Source organism: Schistocerca cancellata, chromosome 7 (assembly GCF_023864275.1).
Source record: "Schistocerca cancellata isolate TAMUIC-IGC-003103 chromosome 7, iqSchCanc2.1, whole genome shotgun sequence".
NCBI lineage: Eukaryota > Metazoa > Arthropoda > Insecta > Orthoptera > Acrididae > Schistocerca > Schistocerca cancellata.
This window is the reverse complement of record NC_064632.1, coordinates 43,938,584-43,955,339: the sequence shown is the minus strand read 5'-3', so window position 1 is coordinate 43,955,339 and position 16,756 is coordinate 43,938,584. Positions and strand designations below refer to the sequence as shown.

Here is a 16,756-nt window from a genome sequence, read left to right as displayed (position 1 = left end):
AATAACGTACGAGGTTTATCAACACAATCATTCATACATTTTTGAAAGGGGACGTTTCACACTATCTGTTGGCGGGTGACGTCGAAACCATTGTCAGTACATCTCCTATCTCCCAGGTGGCGTATATCGTCATAGGATCGAAGTTGACGTCGGCTTTCCAGGTGTACCATACTTTTGCGACAGTGTATTTTACGCACGTTGATATACGTAAGCAAATTTTTTTGATTAGAGCGCCAGATGCAACTAATTGGAGCCAGAGTACGCCGCAGTCGCAGATCACGATAAGGAGCATGTTTCTCGAGATGTAGCAGGTCGTTTCAGTGAGAGCAGCGACCATTACGGAAGCCACGTTTGGCGCGCTGACAAGGGAACCTCCCCATCGCACCCCCCTCAGATTTAGTTATAAGTTGGCACAGTGGATAGGCCTTGAAAAACTGAACACAGATCAATCGAGAAAACAGGAAGAAGTTGTGTGGAACTATGAAAAAATAAGCAAAATATACAAACTGAGTAGTCCATGCGCAAGATAGGCAATAAATATCAAGGAGAATATGAGTTGAGGAGCGCCGTGGTCTTTTGGTTAGCGTGAGCAGCTGCGGAACGAGAGGTTCTTGCTACAAGCCTTCCCTCGAGTGAAAATTTTAATTTTTTATTTTCGGTTTACATGACAAACTCTTATGTTTTCATCACTTTTTTGGGAGTGATTATCACATCCACAAGAAAACCTAAATCGGGCAAGGTAGAAGAAAGTTTTTACCCATTCGCGAAGTGTACAAGTTAGGTGGGTCGACAACATATTCCTGTCATGTGACGCACATGCCGTCACCAGTGTCGTATAGAATATATCAGACGTTTTCCTGTGGAGGAATCGGTTGACGTATGACCTTGCGATCAAATGTTTTCGGTTCCCATTGGAGAGGGACGTCCTTTCGTCTACTAATCGCACGGTTTTGCGGTGCGGTCGCAAAACACAGACACTAAACTTATTATAGTGAACAGAGACGTCAATGAACGACCGGACAGATCATAACTTTGCAAAAATAAAGAAAGTAAACTTTTCACTCTTCTTTTTTTGAACGTATATAGACTTTTATTTACAAAATAACAATTTTCGTTTTACAAATACAGTTTGCATTTTGCTTGTAAAGACGAGACAATCCATTCTTTCCTTTTATTTTCCTGTTACTGTACTGTTCAGGTAATTATTTCGTTTGGTGCTTTTTTTTTTAAATATTTTTCGGGAGTCTGTCAGTCAGAGTTCGTTATTTGTTTCTTGCACTGTTTATTGTTGCAGTTTAACTTTTCTGAGTCTTTGTCCACTACATTTGTACGTGTGGCAGAATGAATTTTGAATAATCATTGATTGTACGATCTAGTTATTAACAGAGAATAATTAGTAAAAATAATTAGTAAAAAAAGTTATTTTATGGGAATTTTACTTATTACTAGTTATGGTATTATTATTATTATTGTTATTATTTTGTAGATATTTTGAGTTGTGGATGTGCTCTATTCATTTTAGAATAATATTGAGTTATTACTATTTTCTTATTAAATCTTGTGTTGGAAAACAAGGGGGAGGCATTTTACGTTGGCTGTTGGAAACGAGACCTTAGTGGAACATGCACTAGGCATGAAATCAATTTGACAGAAATATTAACGAGTGTATCGGTTGTCAGCTGTTGTTTGATTAGTAAAGTGGTATCCAAAGGGGGAACACTCGTGAGAAACTATCTTAACATATTAAACAATCCATGACAAAAGAAAAGGACATTACTATTTTAGCGAATTCTTTAAGCTATTTTTTTTCTATTGAGCAAAGAGCAGTACACTAGGAAGCATTATGTAGTGCAATTGTAGAGCTAGTTTAATATAGATGTTGCGTGAGAGTAAGGAAGCCTGAAAGGAGGAAACTATTCGTGGTGGAAAGACAGACATATGTAAGCATATGAATCAGTAGTTTGTTGTACTGATAGAACTGTAATAGTTTTGTGGTACTCACAGTTACGCACACCTTTCGGTTGCACACGATGGAGGGTAGAAAACAAAAAAAAAGCACAAAAACACAAAAAAAACAAAAAGACACTCGGAGCTATGGTTATATTGACACTATATTGGAAACTTACTCTAGGGAAGACTTGAACCAAGGACCTTTCGTTCCGCAGCTGCACACGCTACCCACGGGACCACGGCGCTCCTGAGTTCACACTATCCTTGATGTTGCCTCTCTTGCGCATGGGCTATTCAGTCTGTATATTTTGCTTATTTTGTCATAGTTCCACACAACTTCTTCCTGTTTCCTCGACTGATCTACACTCCTGGAAATTGAAATAAGAACACCGTGAATTCATTGTCCCAGGAAGGGGAAACTTTATTGACACATTCCTGGGGTCAGATACATCACATGATCACACTGACAGAACCACAGGCACATAGACACAGGCAACAGAGCATGCACAATGTCGGCACTAGTACAGTGTATATCCACCTTTCGCAGCAATGCAGGCTGCTATTCTCCCATGGAGACGATCGTAGAGATGCTGGATGTAGTCCTGTGGAACGGCTTGCCATGCCATTTCCACCTGGCGCCTCAGTTGGACCAGCGTTCGTGCTGGACGTGCAGACCGCGTGAGACGACGCTTCATCCAGTCCCAAACATGCTCAATGGGGGACAGATCCGGAGATCTTGCTGGCCAGGGTAGTTGACTTACACCTTCTAGAGCACGTTGGGTGGCACGGGATACATGCGGACGTGCATTGTCCTGTTGGAACAGCAAGTTCCCTTGCCGGTATAGGAATGGTAGAACGATGGGTTCGATGACGGTTTGGATGTACCGTGCACTATTCAGTGTCCCCTCGACGATCACCAGTGGTGTACGGCCAGTGTAGGAGATCGCTCCCCACACCATGATGCCGGGTGTTGGCCCTGTGTGCCTCGGTCGTATGCAGTCCTGATTGTGGCGCTCACCTGCACGGCGCCAAACACGCATACGACCATCATTGGCACCAAGGCAGAAGCGACTCTCATCGCTGAAGACGACACGTCTCCATTCGTCCCTCCATTCACGCCTGTCGCGACACCACTGGAGGCGAGCTGCACGATGTTGGGGCGTGAGCGGAAGACGGCCTAACGGTGTGCGGGACCGTAGCCCAGCTTCATGGAGACGGTTGCGAATAGTCCTCGCCGATACCCCAGGAGCAACAGTGTCCCTAATTTGCTGGGAAGTGGCGGTGCGGTCCCCTACGGCACTGCGTAGGATCCTACGGTCTTGGCGTGCATCCGTGCGTCGCTGCGGTCCGGTCCCAGGTCGACGGGCACGTGCACCTTCCGCCGACCACTGGCGACAACATCGATGCACTGTGGAGACCTCACGCCCCACGTGTTGAGCAATTCGGCGGTACGTCCACCCGGCCTCCCGCATGCCCACTATACGCCCTCGCTCAAAGTCCGTCAACTGCACATACGGTTCACGTCCACGCTGTCGCAGCATGCTACCAGTGTTAAAGACTGCGATGGAGCTCCGTATGCCACGGCAAACTGGCTGACACTGACGGCGGCGGTGCACAAATGCTGCGCAGCTAGCGCCATTCGACGGCCAACACCGCGGTTCCTGGTGTGTCCGCTGTGCCGTGCGTGTGATCATTGCTTGTACAGCCCTCTCGCAGTGTCCGGAGCAAGTATGGTGGGTCTGACACACCGGTGTCAATGTGTTCTTTTTTCCATTTCCAGGAGTGTATATTCAGTTTTTCAAGGCCTATCCACTGTGCCAACTTATAACTAAATCTGAGGGGGGGTGCGATAGGGAGGTACCCTTGTGAGAAGCACGTCCCGTGTGAGGAGGGCTTTAGCGCCCGCTGTTGTTTTTCCATTTTCTCCCCTTACCCTCTAACGAAGGTCTGAACAAACAGCGGTGATCGTGGTGCTGGTTGCGTGAGCAGTCGACAGTAGCTGAAACGGCGACAGCAAAGGCAGGGCGGAGGCTCTTATCCGACCAGATCTCCCTCACTCACTCCGGTGATGCGTGCACCTAGTGGGAAGCCAGGGGCGGCGCTATCGCGCTCTGGGTACAATTAAGCGGCGGCGTACAGTGGAACTTAATAAACGGACGCGCGCGCGCCTATGGTGCTCGTTTTTGGCCCCTGTTCTACCTGCCGGTCGGAGTAAAACCAGTAGGCGCAGAGTGGTAGCCGGCCCGGGAGATGGGGCTCCGGGGCCCACCGGCCGAGTCACGCCTCGGCTCTGCCCGGGGCAGGTAACGAGCGCTGCTCGCGGCCCACGGCCCACGGCCTCGTAACCCCGGGCACGGCCGACGGCTTCCAGATAGCCATAAAGCGGCGGGGAGCCCGTCAGGCCGGCCTGCTATCCGGAAAGTGACGGCAGCTGAAAACCGGACGGCCGCCATCCTAAAGCACACCAATGATCGAGAGTGGCGGTCAGACTGTAGTTGGTGTGCGGGAGAACAGTGTGTGGACAAATATATGGAAACTCGTACGCACGCACACACACACACACACACACACACACACACTGTAAGTAGGCTGTTTATGTTTTCTTATTGGCAACGTTACGTAGCGCTCTGTATGAAAATCACTGGCTGTGCTGTGTGCAGTCTGTGTCCAATTTGCATTGTTGTCAGCCATTGTAGTGTTGGGCAGCTGGATGTGAACAGCGCGTAGCGTTGCGCAGTTGGAGGTGAGCCGCCAGCAGTGGTGGATGTGGGGAGAGAGATGGCGGAGTTTTGAAATTTGTAAAACTGGATGTCATGACCTACCATATATATTATGATTATTAAGGTAAATACATTGTTTCTTCTCTATTAAAATCTTTCATTTGCTACTGCAATTTTACTGTAATGAACAATCTGGACTGCCTTTATGGACTTTGAGAACATTTTAGATTTTGACCAACATTGTACCAATAAGTGTGTGCATTTGATTTCTTTGATATTGTAATTATGAAAAAAATTTTCCAAATCTGTAATGGCCACTGCCCAAAACAATTTGTAAAATTTTTTGTGGGGAGCATAGGGGCTATGTAAGTAGGCTGTTTATGTTTTCTTATTGGCAACGTTACCTAGCGCTCTGTATGAAAATCACTGGCTGTGCTGTGTGCAGTCTGTGTCCAGTTTGCATTGTTGTCAGCCATTGTAGTGTTGGGCAGCTGGATGTGAACAGCGCGTAGCGTTGCGCAGTTGGAGGTGAGCCGCCAGCAGTGGTGGATGTGAGGAGAGAGATGGCGGAGTTTTGAAATTACATATATTATGACTTGTGATGATATTAAGGTAAATACATTGTTTGTTCTCTATTAAAATCTTTCATTTGCTAACTATGCCTATCAGTAGTTAGTGCCTTCAGTAGTTTGAATCTTTTATTTAGCTGGCAGTAGTGGCGCTCGCTGTATTGCAGTAGTTCGAGTAACGAAGATTTTTGTGAGATAAGTGATTTGTGAAAGGTACAGGTTAATGTTAGTCAGGGCCATTCTTTTGTAGGGATTTCTGAAAGTCAGATTGCGTTGCGCTAAAAAATATTGTGTGTCAGTTTAAGCACAGTCTTGTATAATTGTTCAAAGGGGACGTTTCAACACACACACACACACACACACACACACACACACACACACACACACACGTATTACCATGCCTAATACGGTTTAAGAAACCCGCTGACATTCAAAACAGCTTCCACTCGTAATGGATAACTATAGGCCCTGCAATGTTTTCAGGGGAGTCCTATACCAGTCCTCCTTCAAATCAGTAGCAAATTCAAGTAATGTTGGAAGAGGTGGATCGCGATCACTCACTATTCTCTCCAAAGTAGACCACAATGGCTCAATAAGAGTGAGATCTGATGACTGTTGTGGTCAGTGGAACCGGTCGGGGTGGCCGAGCACTTCAGCAGATTCAGAAGGATGTAGGTTGCAGTAGGTACAGGGAGATGAAGAAGCTTGCACAGGATAGAGTAGCATTCTAGTATTTTTGAAACAAGGCAGAGTAAACAGCACTGAATACACCACGAGGGATCATTCATAGCCTTACACGTTTATGACAATTTTTTGCAGGAGAGCTTTTATGTTCCTTTCATTGTAAAATGCGTCTCAGAAAAATTCCGAAACTGCTGTCTTGTTTAGAAAACGTGATCGCTTTTAGTGATTATGGGTAAGCACTGGACTTTGGCGTTGGTAACCACGCTGTTACTACGATAGCAAGTGGCAAGCGCCGGGCTACACAGCCGCGCAGACAGACAGCGGGATCAGCTGAGAGCGGCGGGCAGCCAGGCGAGGTATTCCCCAGTCTCCCTGGGGGGCTGGCGCGTGCGCGGCAAACTCGTTCTGGCGTGGTGCAAACACCGCTCACCCGCGGCATTCCGGGAAACTCGGCGCGCTCCGAGGGCTGTCCACCACGAAGCCTGCGTGTCGCGCCATACTACGTACACTACTGGCCATTAAAATTGCTACACCAAGAAGATGACGTGCTACAGACGCGAGATTTAACCGACACGAAGACGATGCTGTGATATGCAAATGATTAGCTTTTCAGAGCATTCACACAAGGTTGGCGCCGGTGGCGGCACCTACAACGAGCTGACACGAGGAATGTTTCCAACCGATTTCTCATACACAAACAGCAGTTGAGCGGCGTTGCCTGGTGAAACGTTGTTGTGATGCCTCGTGTAAGGAGGAGAAATGCGTACCTTCACGTTTCCGACTTTGATATAGGTCGTATTGTAGCCTATCGCGATTGCGGTTTATCGTATCGCAACATTGCTACTCGCGTTGGTCGAGATCCAATGACTATTAGCAGAATATGGAGTCGGTGGGTTCAGGAGGGTAGTACGGAACACCGTGCTGGATCCCAACGGCCTCGTATCACTAGCAGTCGAGATGACTGGCATCTTATCCGCATGGCTGTAACGGATCGTGCAACCACGTCTCGATCCCTGAGTCAACAGATGGGGACGTTTGCAAGACAACAGCCATCTGCACGAACAGTTCGACGACGGCAGCAGCATGGACTATCAGCTCGGACACCATAGATGCAGTTACTCTTGTCGCTGCATCATAGACAGGAGCGCTTGCGATGGTGTGCTCAACGACGTACCTGACTGCACGAATGGCAAAGCGTTCTTTTTTTTTTTTTTTGGATGAATCCAGGTTCTGTTTACAGTGTCATTTGGTCGCATCCGTGTTTGGCGGCATCGTGGTGAACGCACACTGGAAGAGTGTATTCGTCATCGCCATACTGGCGTTTCACCCGGCGTGATGGAATGAGGTGCCGTTGGTTACACCTCTCGGTCACTTCTTGTTCGCATTCACCGCACTTTGAACAGTGGACGTTACATTTCAGATGTGTTACGCCCCGTGGCTCTACCCTTCATTCGATCCCTGCGAAACCCTACATTTCAGCAGGATAATGCACGACCGCATGTTGCAGATCCTGTACAGGACTTTCTGGATACAGAAAATGTTCGACTGCTGCCCTGGCCAGCCATTGTCCAGATTTATCACCAATTGAAAACATATGGTCAATGGTGGCCGAGCAACGATGAACTGTGGTATCGTGTTGAAGCTGCATGGGCAGCTGTACCTGTACACGCCATCCAAGCTCTGTCTGACTCAATGCCCAGGCGTATCAAGGCCGTTCTTACGGCCAGAGGTGGTTGTTCTGGGTACTGATTTCTCAGGATCTATGCACCCAAATTGGGTGAAAATGTAATCACATGTCAGTTCTAGTATAATATATTTGTCCAATGAATACCCGTTTATCATCTGCATTTCTTCTTGGTGTAGCAATTTTAATGGCCAGTAGTGTATGTACCGGCATATTGCATTGCAATGCACCCATGCGGCCCATCTACGCCGCTAGGATCAGCGTCCACTCCCAACATGGCGCCTCGTCTCAGGGTAGAAGGTCAATTTTCGTGTGCCACGCGCTCTTCTGTCGTACTACACAGAGACGAATGGTTATCTCAATCACACGTGCTTGTCTCTTTTTTAGGATTCTCATGAAAGTGCAGCGCAGAATAATGAATTAGGAATATTTCTGCAAAAACAGAAGAAAAGTGAGATAAAAAGCTGAACGAAAATAACCAGTCAAGACATCACAAGAAGTTTTAATGGAAGTGCTAATTTCTGTTTGGGCAAGTGAGGCTGCCCAAAAATGTGAAGTACGGTTTGTATACTAAAATTAATTAATACGCAACGCCCTACTGCAGTTGGTACACCCATGCGGTACGCCCCTTCCTTCCATCAGCTTCCTTTGCCGGCCATTTGTATGGGGACCAGCAGTTTAACCCTTGACGTCCCACGTGCGGTCTCACAGACAGCTGGCGTTCGTTGTTATTCTCTTGCTAATGCATAATGCTGGCGTAGGAGATTACAGCGTTGTCTAGTTGTTCTTTTGCGAAGGTACAGTGGCTTCTTTTGTCAGCAGCCACTTTAATGTGACGTGGACCCGTACTATCACTGCTTCTTTCGAACTAGCGGTCCCTTAGACTGCACCTGGAAACTTACGTAATGGATTCAATAGCGATGTCTTCGTCTACGCCGGTCTGAGTGGCCGAGCGGTTCTAGGCGCTACAGTCTGGAACCTCGCGACCGCTATGGCCGCAGGTTCGAATCCTGTCTCGGGCATGGATGTGTGTGGTGTCCTTAGGTTAGTTAGGTTTAAGTAGTTCTAAGTCCTAGGGGACTGACGACCTCACAAGTTGAGTCCCATAGTGCTCAGAGCCATTTCTTCGTCTACTGTTCATGTTTAACGGCCTCTGACTTCGATACTGTTCTAAAATGGTCTGAGGACACTTTAGGAAGCGATGTGGGATCAGACAGTGACAACGAAATTGAAAATGAACATAATACAATATAGGAACAGTGTGAAAGTGAAGACGAATTTATTTTGCCGTCTGTGAATTCCTTGAATGAAACAAGAGATCAAAGTGATGAAGACAGAAGTATGGAGACTGAATCTTTTGCCAGAGGTTCTGCTAGAAATACATCAGCCCGAAACAAATATCGCTGCTCGTCGAAGCCTCTTCAAATGACGGCCAATGCCATTATTTTTCCTCATGTTGGACAGAAGTGGGGTGAATGCGTTTGTCCTTCATAAGTCCAAGAACAATAATACTCAGGTGAAGCGCTTTAAGTTTTGAAAAACTTTTTGGTGACTCCGCACATAAAAAGCAAGTCAACAGGTATCACATACCCCGTGAACTTTATGCATCCTTCACCGTGTTTTGGGTCTAGCAGAACTAAGAGTAGAAGCGTTGTAGGACGATTGGGAAAACTCAAAACATCCTCCACCTACGACCCAAAAAATGAAGAAATAGACGCCTTATATTTGCCATTGCTGCAAGAACCCAATCTGACATGAAATCTCCACAAAAATTTCCAGCGAGTGCATAAGAACGTCTCAGAAGGAAACTAAATACCTGAAAAGTACTGGTTGATTTTCGTTCTTTTGAATGTCTTGTGGAAGTTTTCTATCTTTTTATTGTTATATGTGTAATAAACAATAAAAACATAGCAAAAAGTAGAATTTGGAGCGCAGAACATTTGAATTTACAACGGAATTAACATTATTATGTTCATTTGGTGTAGTTTTCTATTTATGCTTTTTTTCGTAATAATAAACTTAAAAATTTATTTGAGTATATATATTTTTGTGTGGTATTAATGTAACATCGGCCGCTGTTGCCGAGCCGTTCTAGGCGCTTCAGTACGGAACCGCGCTGCTGCTACGGTCGCAGGTTCGAATTCTGCCTCGGGCATGGATGTGTGTGATGTCCTTAGGTTAGTTAGGTTTCAGTACGTTTAAGTCTAGGAGAATAATGATCTAAGATGTTAAGTCCCATAGTGCTTAGAGCCATTATGAATGTAGCCTTTTACATAAAATCGGAAGTGTTTCACTGAAATTGCTGAATGAAATTTTTTATGGCTATTTAAACGTAGCGGTCACTCAGACCGCAGCTGACACTATGCGACCGAAAAATGAAATGGGAATCTAAGGTTAAAATGGACATGATTCTGAACCACAGCGTAACTTAGCAATTTTCACAATAACAAATATTTTGACAAACAAAAAAGGTGAAGCGCCCAGAGGGGTAGGAGGAACGAAATGAAACATCACGGATTGAGAGGAAATGTGACTTTACTTCAGTGATTACAAAATCGAGTAATATTTTTTAAAGAAGTTGGCAGTATGAGCCCACTTATCAGCTTGACGTCGTACCCCCTCTGACCTGGATGCATGCACTGATTCGGTCTGGCAAGGTGTCAAAAGCCGTTGTATCCACTCTTGAGGCAAAATGGACGACGACTGATGTAACTGACATCCTGAATGGATACCGGCACTCGGACGGAGATGACGTCGAGCTGGTCCCATAAGTGTCCTATCAGTGACAGGCCTGGTGATAAAAGACGGTTTTAATTTTTTCCATCTCGACTGTTTCTGACAAGTATTCTCATTACTACATCTTGGCTTCTAGGTCATTTTCAAGCCCAGTGGGTGCCGATTTGTTACACAGTTATCCTGTTGTAAAACTGTAGAACAAATCGACACCTACTGCGCTAGAAAACAGGCTGTAAAGCCGAAATTAGCCAACCGTGCACAATGTAACATAGTGAATATTTGTCAAAAATAGCTGAAGTGGAAAACTTCAAAATGTCTTAACAGATATACGATTATGGTACCTCACATGGAGAAAATGATCGAGACCTGGAGAACTTGCTAGTGACGGGAGATCCTCAATATCACACATAGAGAAGAGCATGTTGAAAGATAGCACCACGATACTACTGCATAAGAGGTAACGTATGAGGATGCAGGATGTCCGTGAGATACCATTATGCCGTCCGTGTCTCCTCAGTCACTACCGGCCGTAGCCTGAAGCCATACCAGACAGCTCCTCACACCACGACGCCAAGTTTTCAACCAGTGATTCTATATCGACGGTACGAGCATTGTGCTGCGTTGTTATTACTCGTTAATTTCATCATTTAATGACGTATGTAACCAAATAGTTTTTTGAACTTGAACGTTATATTCTGAAGAATATAGAGAAGCGTATAATGATACTAAGTGTTCATGTGTTCATTGTCGATAGTGTGGCTTTGTTAAAAAAAATTAATGAACTAGGTAAATGTGAAGATCTAGAGTGTCACAGAATCCAGCTGCATTACCATTAGCATGTTAACTTTGCGTACGGGGAGCAAACTGCGCTGTGATAGCAGCTTTGGCTTCATTTTTTCTTCCTTTTTTTTACGTTTCTTCGTTAAGTTAAGGTTGCTTATTCACTATTCAAATACAGCAAATGTACAAAAAAAGGACTAACAGTTTCGATTTTCCTAGCGATAAAATTACGATATTTAAATGTACAGGCTCTCCATAAAGTCTCTGCACAATTATAAAAATCTATTACGTAGACAGTTAATGAGATCGTCATCAAATTTGTACTTTGCACTCAGTTGTTTTCAATTTTTTAAATTAGATTGTATCTGCATGTTTTAGGTCCCCGTTCGTGGATCAGACTGTAACGAACCCTCTAAGGAGGGTACTGTGTGTATATTGGTATTTTGAAACAAAAGAGGATCTGCAGTCGCAGCGAAACTTCAGAACGAAGTACGGAAGAGACCCACCGTCACGTTGTAGTGGCTTTACTGAGTGCCACACAAATAAATTAAACTGAGATAAGTTTGGACGGATATTATATTCTCACCACAGTCAATTAGAATATTTTTGGCAATGACGAAGACATGCAGAAGAGATCCTTCAGTTGATGTTTACATCACTAAGTAGCATTTTTCGAAGAGAAAGTTCATGCATCCTCCCGCTTCATCCATACACTTCACATGCTACGCAGCAAGCAGCAACTTTCTTTAGAGGCCACTGGGTCAAGCACGAAAAGACTGAAGATGTATGTTCTAATAGAGACAGAATGGTGCCGTCTGATTTAGCGGAACATATAAATGAACAATAGATATTCCTTAGCTTTCGAAAGTAGTATCTATTGATGTTAAGCGGAAGGATATAAGTGATCTGGGAAATATGTTGTATATAATAGTTTATAACAGTTTTCACAAACGCTATTTTTACAAGAAATAAGCTTATCTTGCCGCTTTGCAACCATTCGGCAATCGATTGGTGTACCCGTGAATGACCTGACAGAGACTTCAATGCGCGATTGGAACAGAAGCATCAGTACTGTACTAACGAATTTTGTTTATACTTGGAAAATTTGTACCCTTTTTAATACATTCGAATATGATTATTTGTGATGTTTGTGACAGAACCTTAATTTTCATGTTTGCTACAGACTTATTCAGTGTCTCACCTGTCATACTGAAAGTTTATCTAAATGTTAAACGTCACATGTCCTAGTGCTGGGAAGAGTATATAAAAGAAATTCCCCTGCAGATTCCTTAGTGTCCTTACATCTGACATACATATAACCCACATACGCTAACATAAAAATATCACCTTCGTTGCAACAAGTACTTAGCATATAATTTTACGTCTGTTGACAATGTTAAGAGTGTACTCTAACCTTGGAAATGGGAAAGATTTCCTATAAGACATATTCTTATACATACGCTGATGGAAACAAAAGTTTCCTTATTGTCTTATTTAACAGGAAAATTTTTTGAGTCCTAACAATATAACTCGCTCATCGAGAATTTCTTTTGTGAAGCCGATAACTCTGTGACCTCCGAACAGCTCTGATGATCTGCTCTGAGATGCTTCTTGACATGTTTACGCCATTTTAGTGTTGTAATTTTTATGCTTCAATAAAAAATGAAATATGCCCACCACCTATTTGATAAGTATGTTAATAAAATAAAAATAAAAACTTTCCATCTACACATAGAAAAATCGATAATTAGATTACTAGATCGTTGTAAAAATTAATTCCTCTATTCGCAGTTCGTGTAGGAGCAGTGTGTAATGTCTATAAAGATTATGCTATATAAAACATGAATAATGCCTCTGAAGCTCCCTTGTCTGTGTGTCAATGGAACAGCAAAACTAATGCTTAGGTAAAAGACAAGTATAAACACAGTGTGTTTTGTCGTAAAATCTTCGGTAGTTCAACAATTTGAAACAGACTTGTTATAGATTAACTAGTAAGTTCACTCCTTGATTAACATTGTGCCGAAGGACAACAAAGATTTCATTAATGAAACGAGGCAGAATCGGAATTAATAAAGTACGATGGACATAATGTAGAAGGCAAGCATTGCCGTAATGTGAAAATCTATACCGTCACCTAGCATCTTCTAATAGAATCATCAGTCACGGTCTTATAAGAACGTGCCAATTTTGATAGCAGTTTTAAGATAAAGCAGGTGTTAGCTGCAGTTACTGCACCATCGCCAGAATTTTATACGTGTATCTATTTGCTCGAGTCAATTTATTATCATTGTAGAATGGAAAAGTTCTACAAACTCCAAATTGTTTAGTGGAGCAAAGCATTTCTTTAGATTCAATTGTGTAACAAAAACATTCAGAGACGGTAAATATGTTTTATAAGTGAGCTCTGTGTGGAAGAGTGAAATACGTGGTCAGAAATGCTTTTATGAAAACTATCAGCAGAATTACGTATTAGAAATTTGTATACTCTAGTGAGAGGATCTGTTGATGCTTTTTTATTATTCCTTTTGTTATGAACTTTGGAATTAATGTGGGAGACCAAGAGCTATTCAGTACATGTTTTAATTGCAAGTTGTATACATACTTTCACTCATCAGCAGTGTCATTGTTCTAAACAGTTTATGACTCTCGACCACAAGTAAAATACTAAGGCAACAGAAAAAAAGTATTATAAAATCAGTAACTTCTGAGTAAAACAATAGGAAACACAAGTCTTGTGTATCGCGGAAATTGTATGCCCCAGTTATTTAGAGTCCACAACGGCCATTTTATACTACGCTTTTAACTCTCGAAGCGTTATTTGCTTATCGAATGTATTTGACACACACTTGTTACACGCTTCTTTTGGGAGACTGTTCGCCTCCACAATTCTGCAAGTATTGCATACATAATCTAATAGATGTGTGTTACATGGGGAGAAAGCTTTAACGGTTGTGCATCAGCATTTCTTTACCTAGATCATTCACAACAGCTGATAGAGAAACGATTAAGAAAAGGAAGTTCTTTTTTTCTTTGTGATTCTTTCGTATAGCCAAAGATAACAATGCTATTTTTAAAAAGTTTTATTTATTTATTAATTTTTCTTTTTGGATGTTCAGGGGGGGATACAGTTCGTTGTTTTCATACTAACAACTAATTTCTAGAGTGAAATAGGCTCTGGTACAATGATCACTTCTTGGTAAAACTGCTTCTGAAGTTCACGTTTTTAACTGTCTTTGTTTCTTGTACATGCCAACGGTATCTAATCAGGCAATACTTCCGGTATGACTTCGCCTAAAACTGTTGTAAATATCGAATTCAACCAAATGTTTTTCCGTAGGTTTTAGACTGTAGTCAGTGATTAGATCAACTCTAGAGTACTGTTCAAGTGTTTGGAGTCCGTATCACGTAAGAAGGACAATAGATCTCAGATGAATCCAGAGCCGTGATGCTAGAACCGTAATAGGTTGATGCAACCCATTAGAAAGTGTAACGCAGATGATCAAGGAACTTAAATTGGAATCATAACTAATAAGATAGACGTAGGAAGACCTTTATTGGGTAAGTTTAGAGAACTCGATTCGAAGAAGACTGTGCGACCAATACTCTGCCTGCGTAGGGTTAGTGAGAAGCAGACGAAAGACATTAAGGCACGTACAGTGGCATACAGGCAGCTATCTGCCTTTAGCTCAATACGTGAACTGATAGGAAAGTAATACCGATAATATTGGTACGAAGTACCCTCCGCCATGCGCTGCACAGTGGCTTACGGATTACCTAAGTACGTTGACGTTCTTGCGGCAGGTTAAAAGCAAGTGGAAGATAGGACAATCGTCGAATGGCGGCTGCCCTGTTCCCTAACAGCTTGCAAGCGCGTGACAGAAGCCAGCGACGCCCTACCTCCGCGTCGTCGGGATCGACGACGCCGTCGGACCCCAGGTCGTCGGCGGCCGGCCCGTTGGCGGCGCCACCGGCGTCCTCCTCGTCCATGAGCGACGAGAAGCTGTCGACCGGCTGCTTGCTGTCGTCGTCGTCCTCGTCATCGTCGCCGGTGAGCGGCGACGCCGGCGCCCCCTGCCTCTTGGCGCCCAGCATACCGACGCCGACGATGTCGCAGGAGCTGCTGCTGTCGGCGCAGTCGTCCAGAGGGCTCATCGTCGCGTCGATGGCCGCCGGGTCGTCGTCGTCGTCCACGTCGGCGTCGTCCGGGGGCCACACCGTGGCCGCGCGACTCTTCCGCGACCTCTTCGCCGCGGAGGAACTCCCACCGGCATTCTCCCTCTTCCGGCGCCTGTCACCGTCTTCCGCCCCGATGGCCGCTGGCAGAATCGGGAAACGCATCACATTCCTTTCTGCGCTCTCTGATGTCACGGTGACTGTACCTCGTCGGATTACTAAATGTCACACATCTAGTAGAGTTCAAAAATTTTGGTCACAGTGTGCTGGCTGGGAAAGCACGCCTTAGTACCCAGCACGGTTACAAATCTAGACAATCCTAAAATGCACTTTCCGCATTTCTACATACCTCGCACGACAGTTTAGACCGTAAGGGCGGAAGCCAACTCGTGCCACACCACATTTGTCAACAGGTGCTGAATACTCTAAACGAATGTTTCATGACACTTTACATCACTTCTACAGAAGAAGAGTGTACCATAATAGAGTGCCACACGCACTTTCTGCTGGATGCCACCACTGTGTTCATTTCAAACCATACGAAACATTTACATCGCTCCCCACGAAGGACAAAGTGTCACTGATCAGAAAGTTAGATAACGCCTAAGCGTAACAGTTCATTAGATTATTCTTCACTAACAGCGGAATTGCACACCACACATGTTTTAAGAACCTTGGAAAAAGTTTTTCCACACCTGTTCATTCCACACAGCGTATTACTAGCGCGCGCACGGAGGTGTGCGTGGCATTCCACGCGCTTTTGCAGTCAGCTGCGCCGAGCTCCCACGTCCGTCAGGCGCCAGCACTCTCGCACGTTTTTGCTCACCCGCGTGTGTCTGTGTGCACGTGTGTGTGAGTGCGTCGGTGTGTATGTCAGCGCGCGGGCGCCCGCGGCGCTGGAGTCGTCGCCGCACTCGCTCCACTACTGCGCTCCACTTACGGTGAAGACCGCCGTCGTGACGGACACACCGCAGCACGCGAGACGAGCGCACGCACACACACCAGCGCGACACGTACGCAAGTAGGAAAAAAAAAAAAATTGTGTGACGAGAGTACTTATCTGCGAGGCGGTCGGGTGGCGGCGACACACTGCGCGGTGTTTTCGCACTTCCGCAGGCGGGCGCGGGCGCAGACGCAGCAGCTCGCGTTGTGTAACGGCGGCCGGCGCGCTCTAGCCCCGAGCGGTGTCGGCGTTCGGACGCTGTCCTGGCTGCGCGGCCGGGCCACCAGTGCGCCGCTCGACGCCGCCGCCGCCAGCGCCGCCCGCAGGCGCCGCTACGCAACCCGGCGCGCGCCAAACCCGTCTCGACCAGTCCTCGCTCGCTCTCTCTCTCTCGCTCGCTCGCTCTGGCCTCTCTGCCATTCCTCTCCTTTCCTCACTCAATTTTCTCCCCCTTATTCCTCAATTCTCCTCGCCTCTCTTCCGCCTGCTCGAGGTGTCGCTGGAGCCGTGTACGTGT

The 16,756-nt window shown here is 45.2% G+C and overlaps 1 protein-coding gene across 1 annotated transcript in view; it reads right to left on the bottom strand.

Moving 5' to 3' along the window:
* Window positions 1–16,503, bottom strand: part of LOC126092635 (transcription factor MafA-like) — a 205,276-nt gene extending 188,773 nt beyond the window's left edge. The window contains exon 1 of the mRNA XM_049908358.1: window positions 15,021–16,503. Coding sequence (XP_049764315.1) covers window positions 15,021–15,461 — 441 coding nt within the window. The 5' untranslated portion in view covers window positions 15,462–16,503. The remainder of the gene's footprint in view (window positions 1–15,020) is intronic.
* Between the last annotated feature and the right edge of the window lie 253 nt (window positions 16,504–16,756).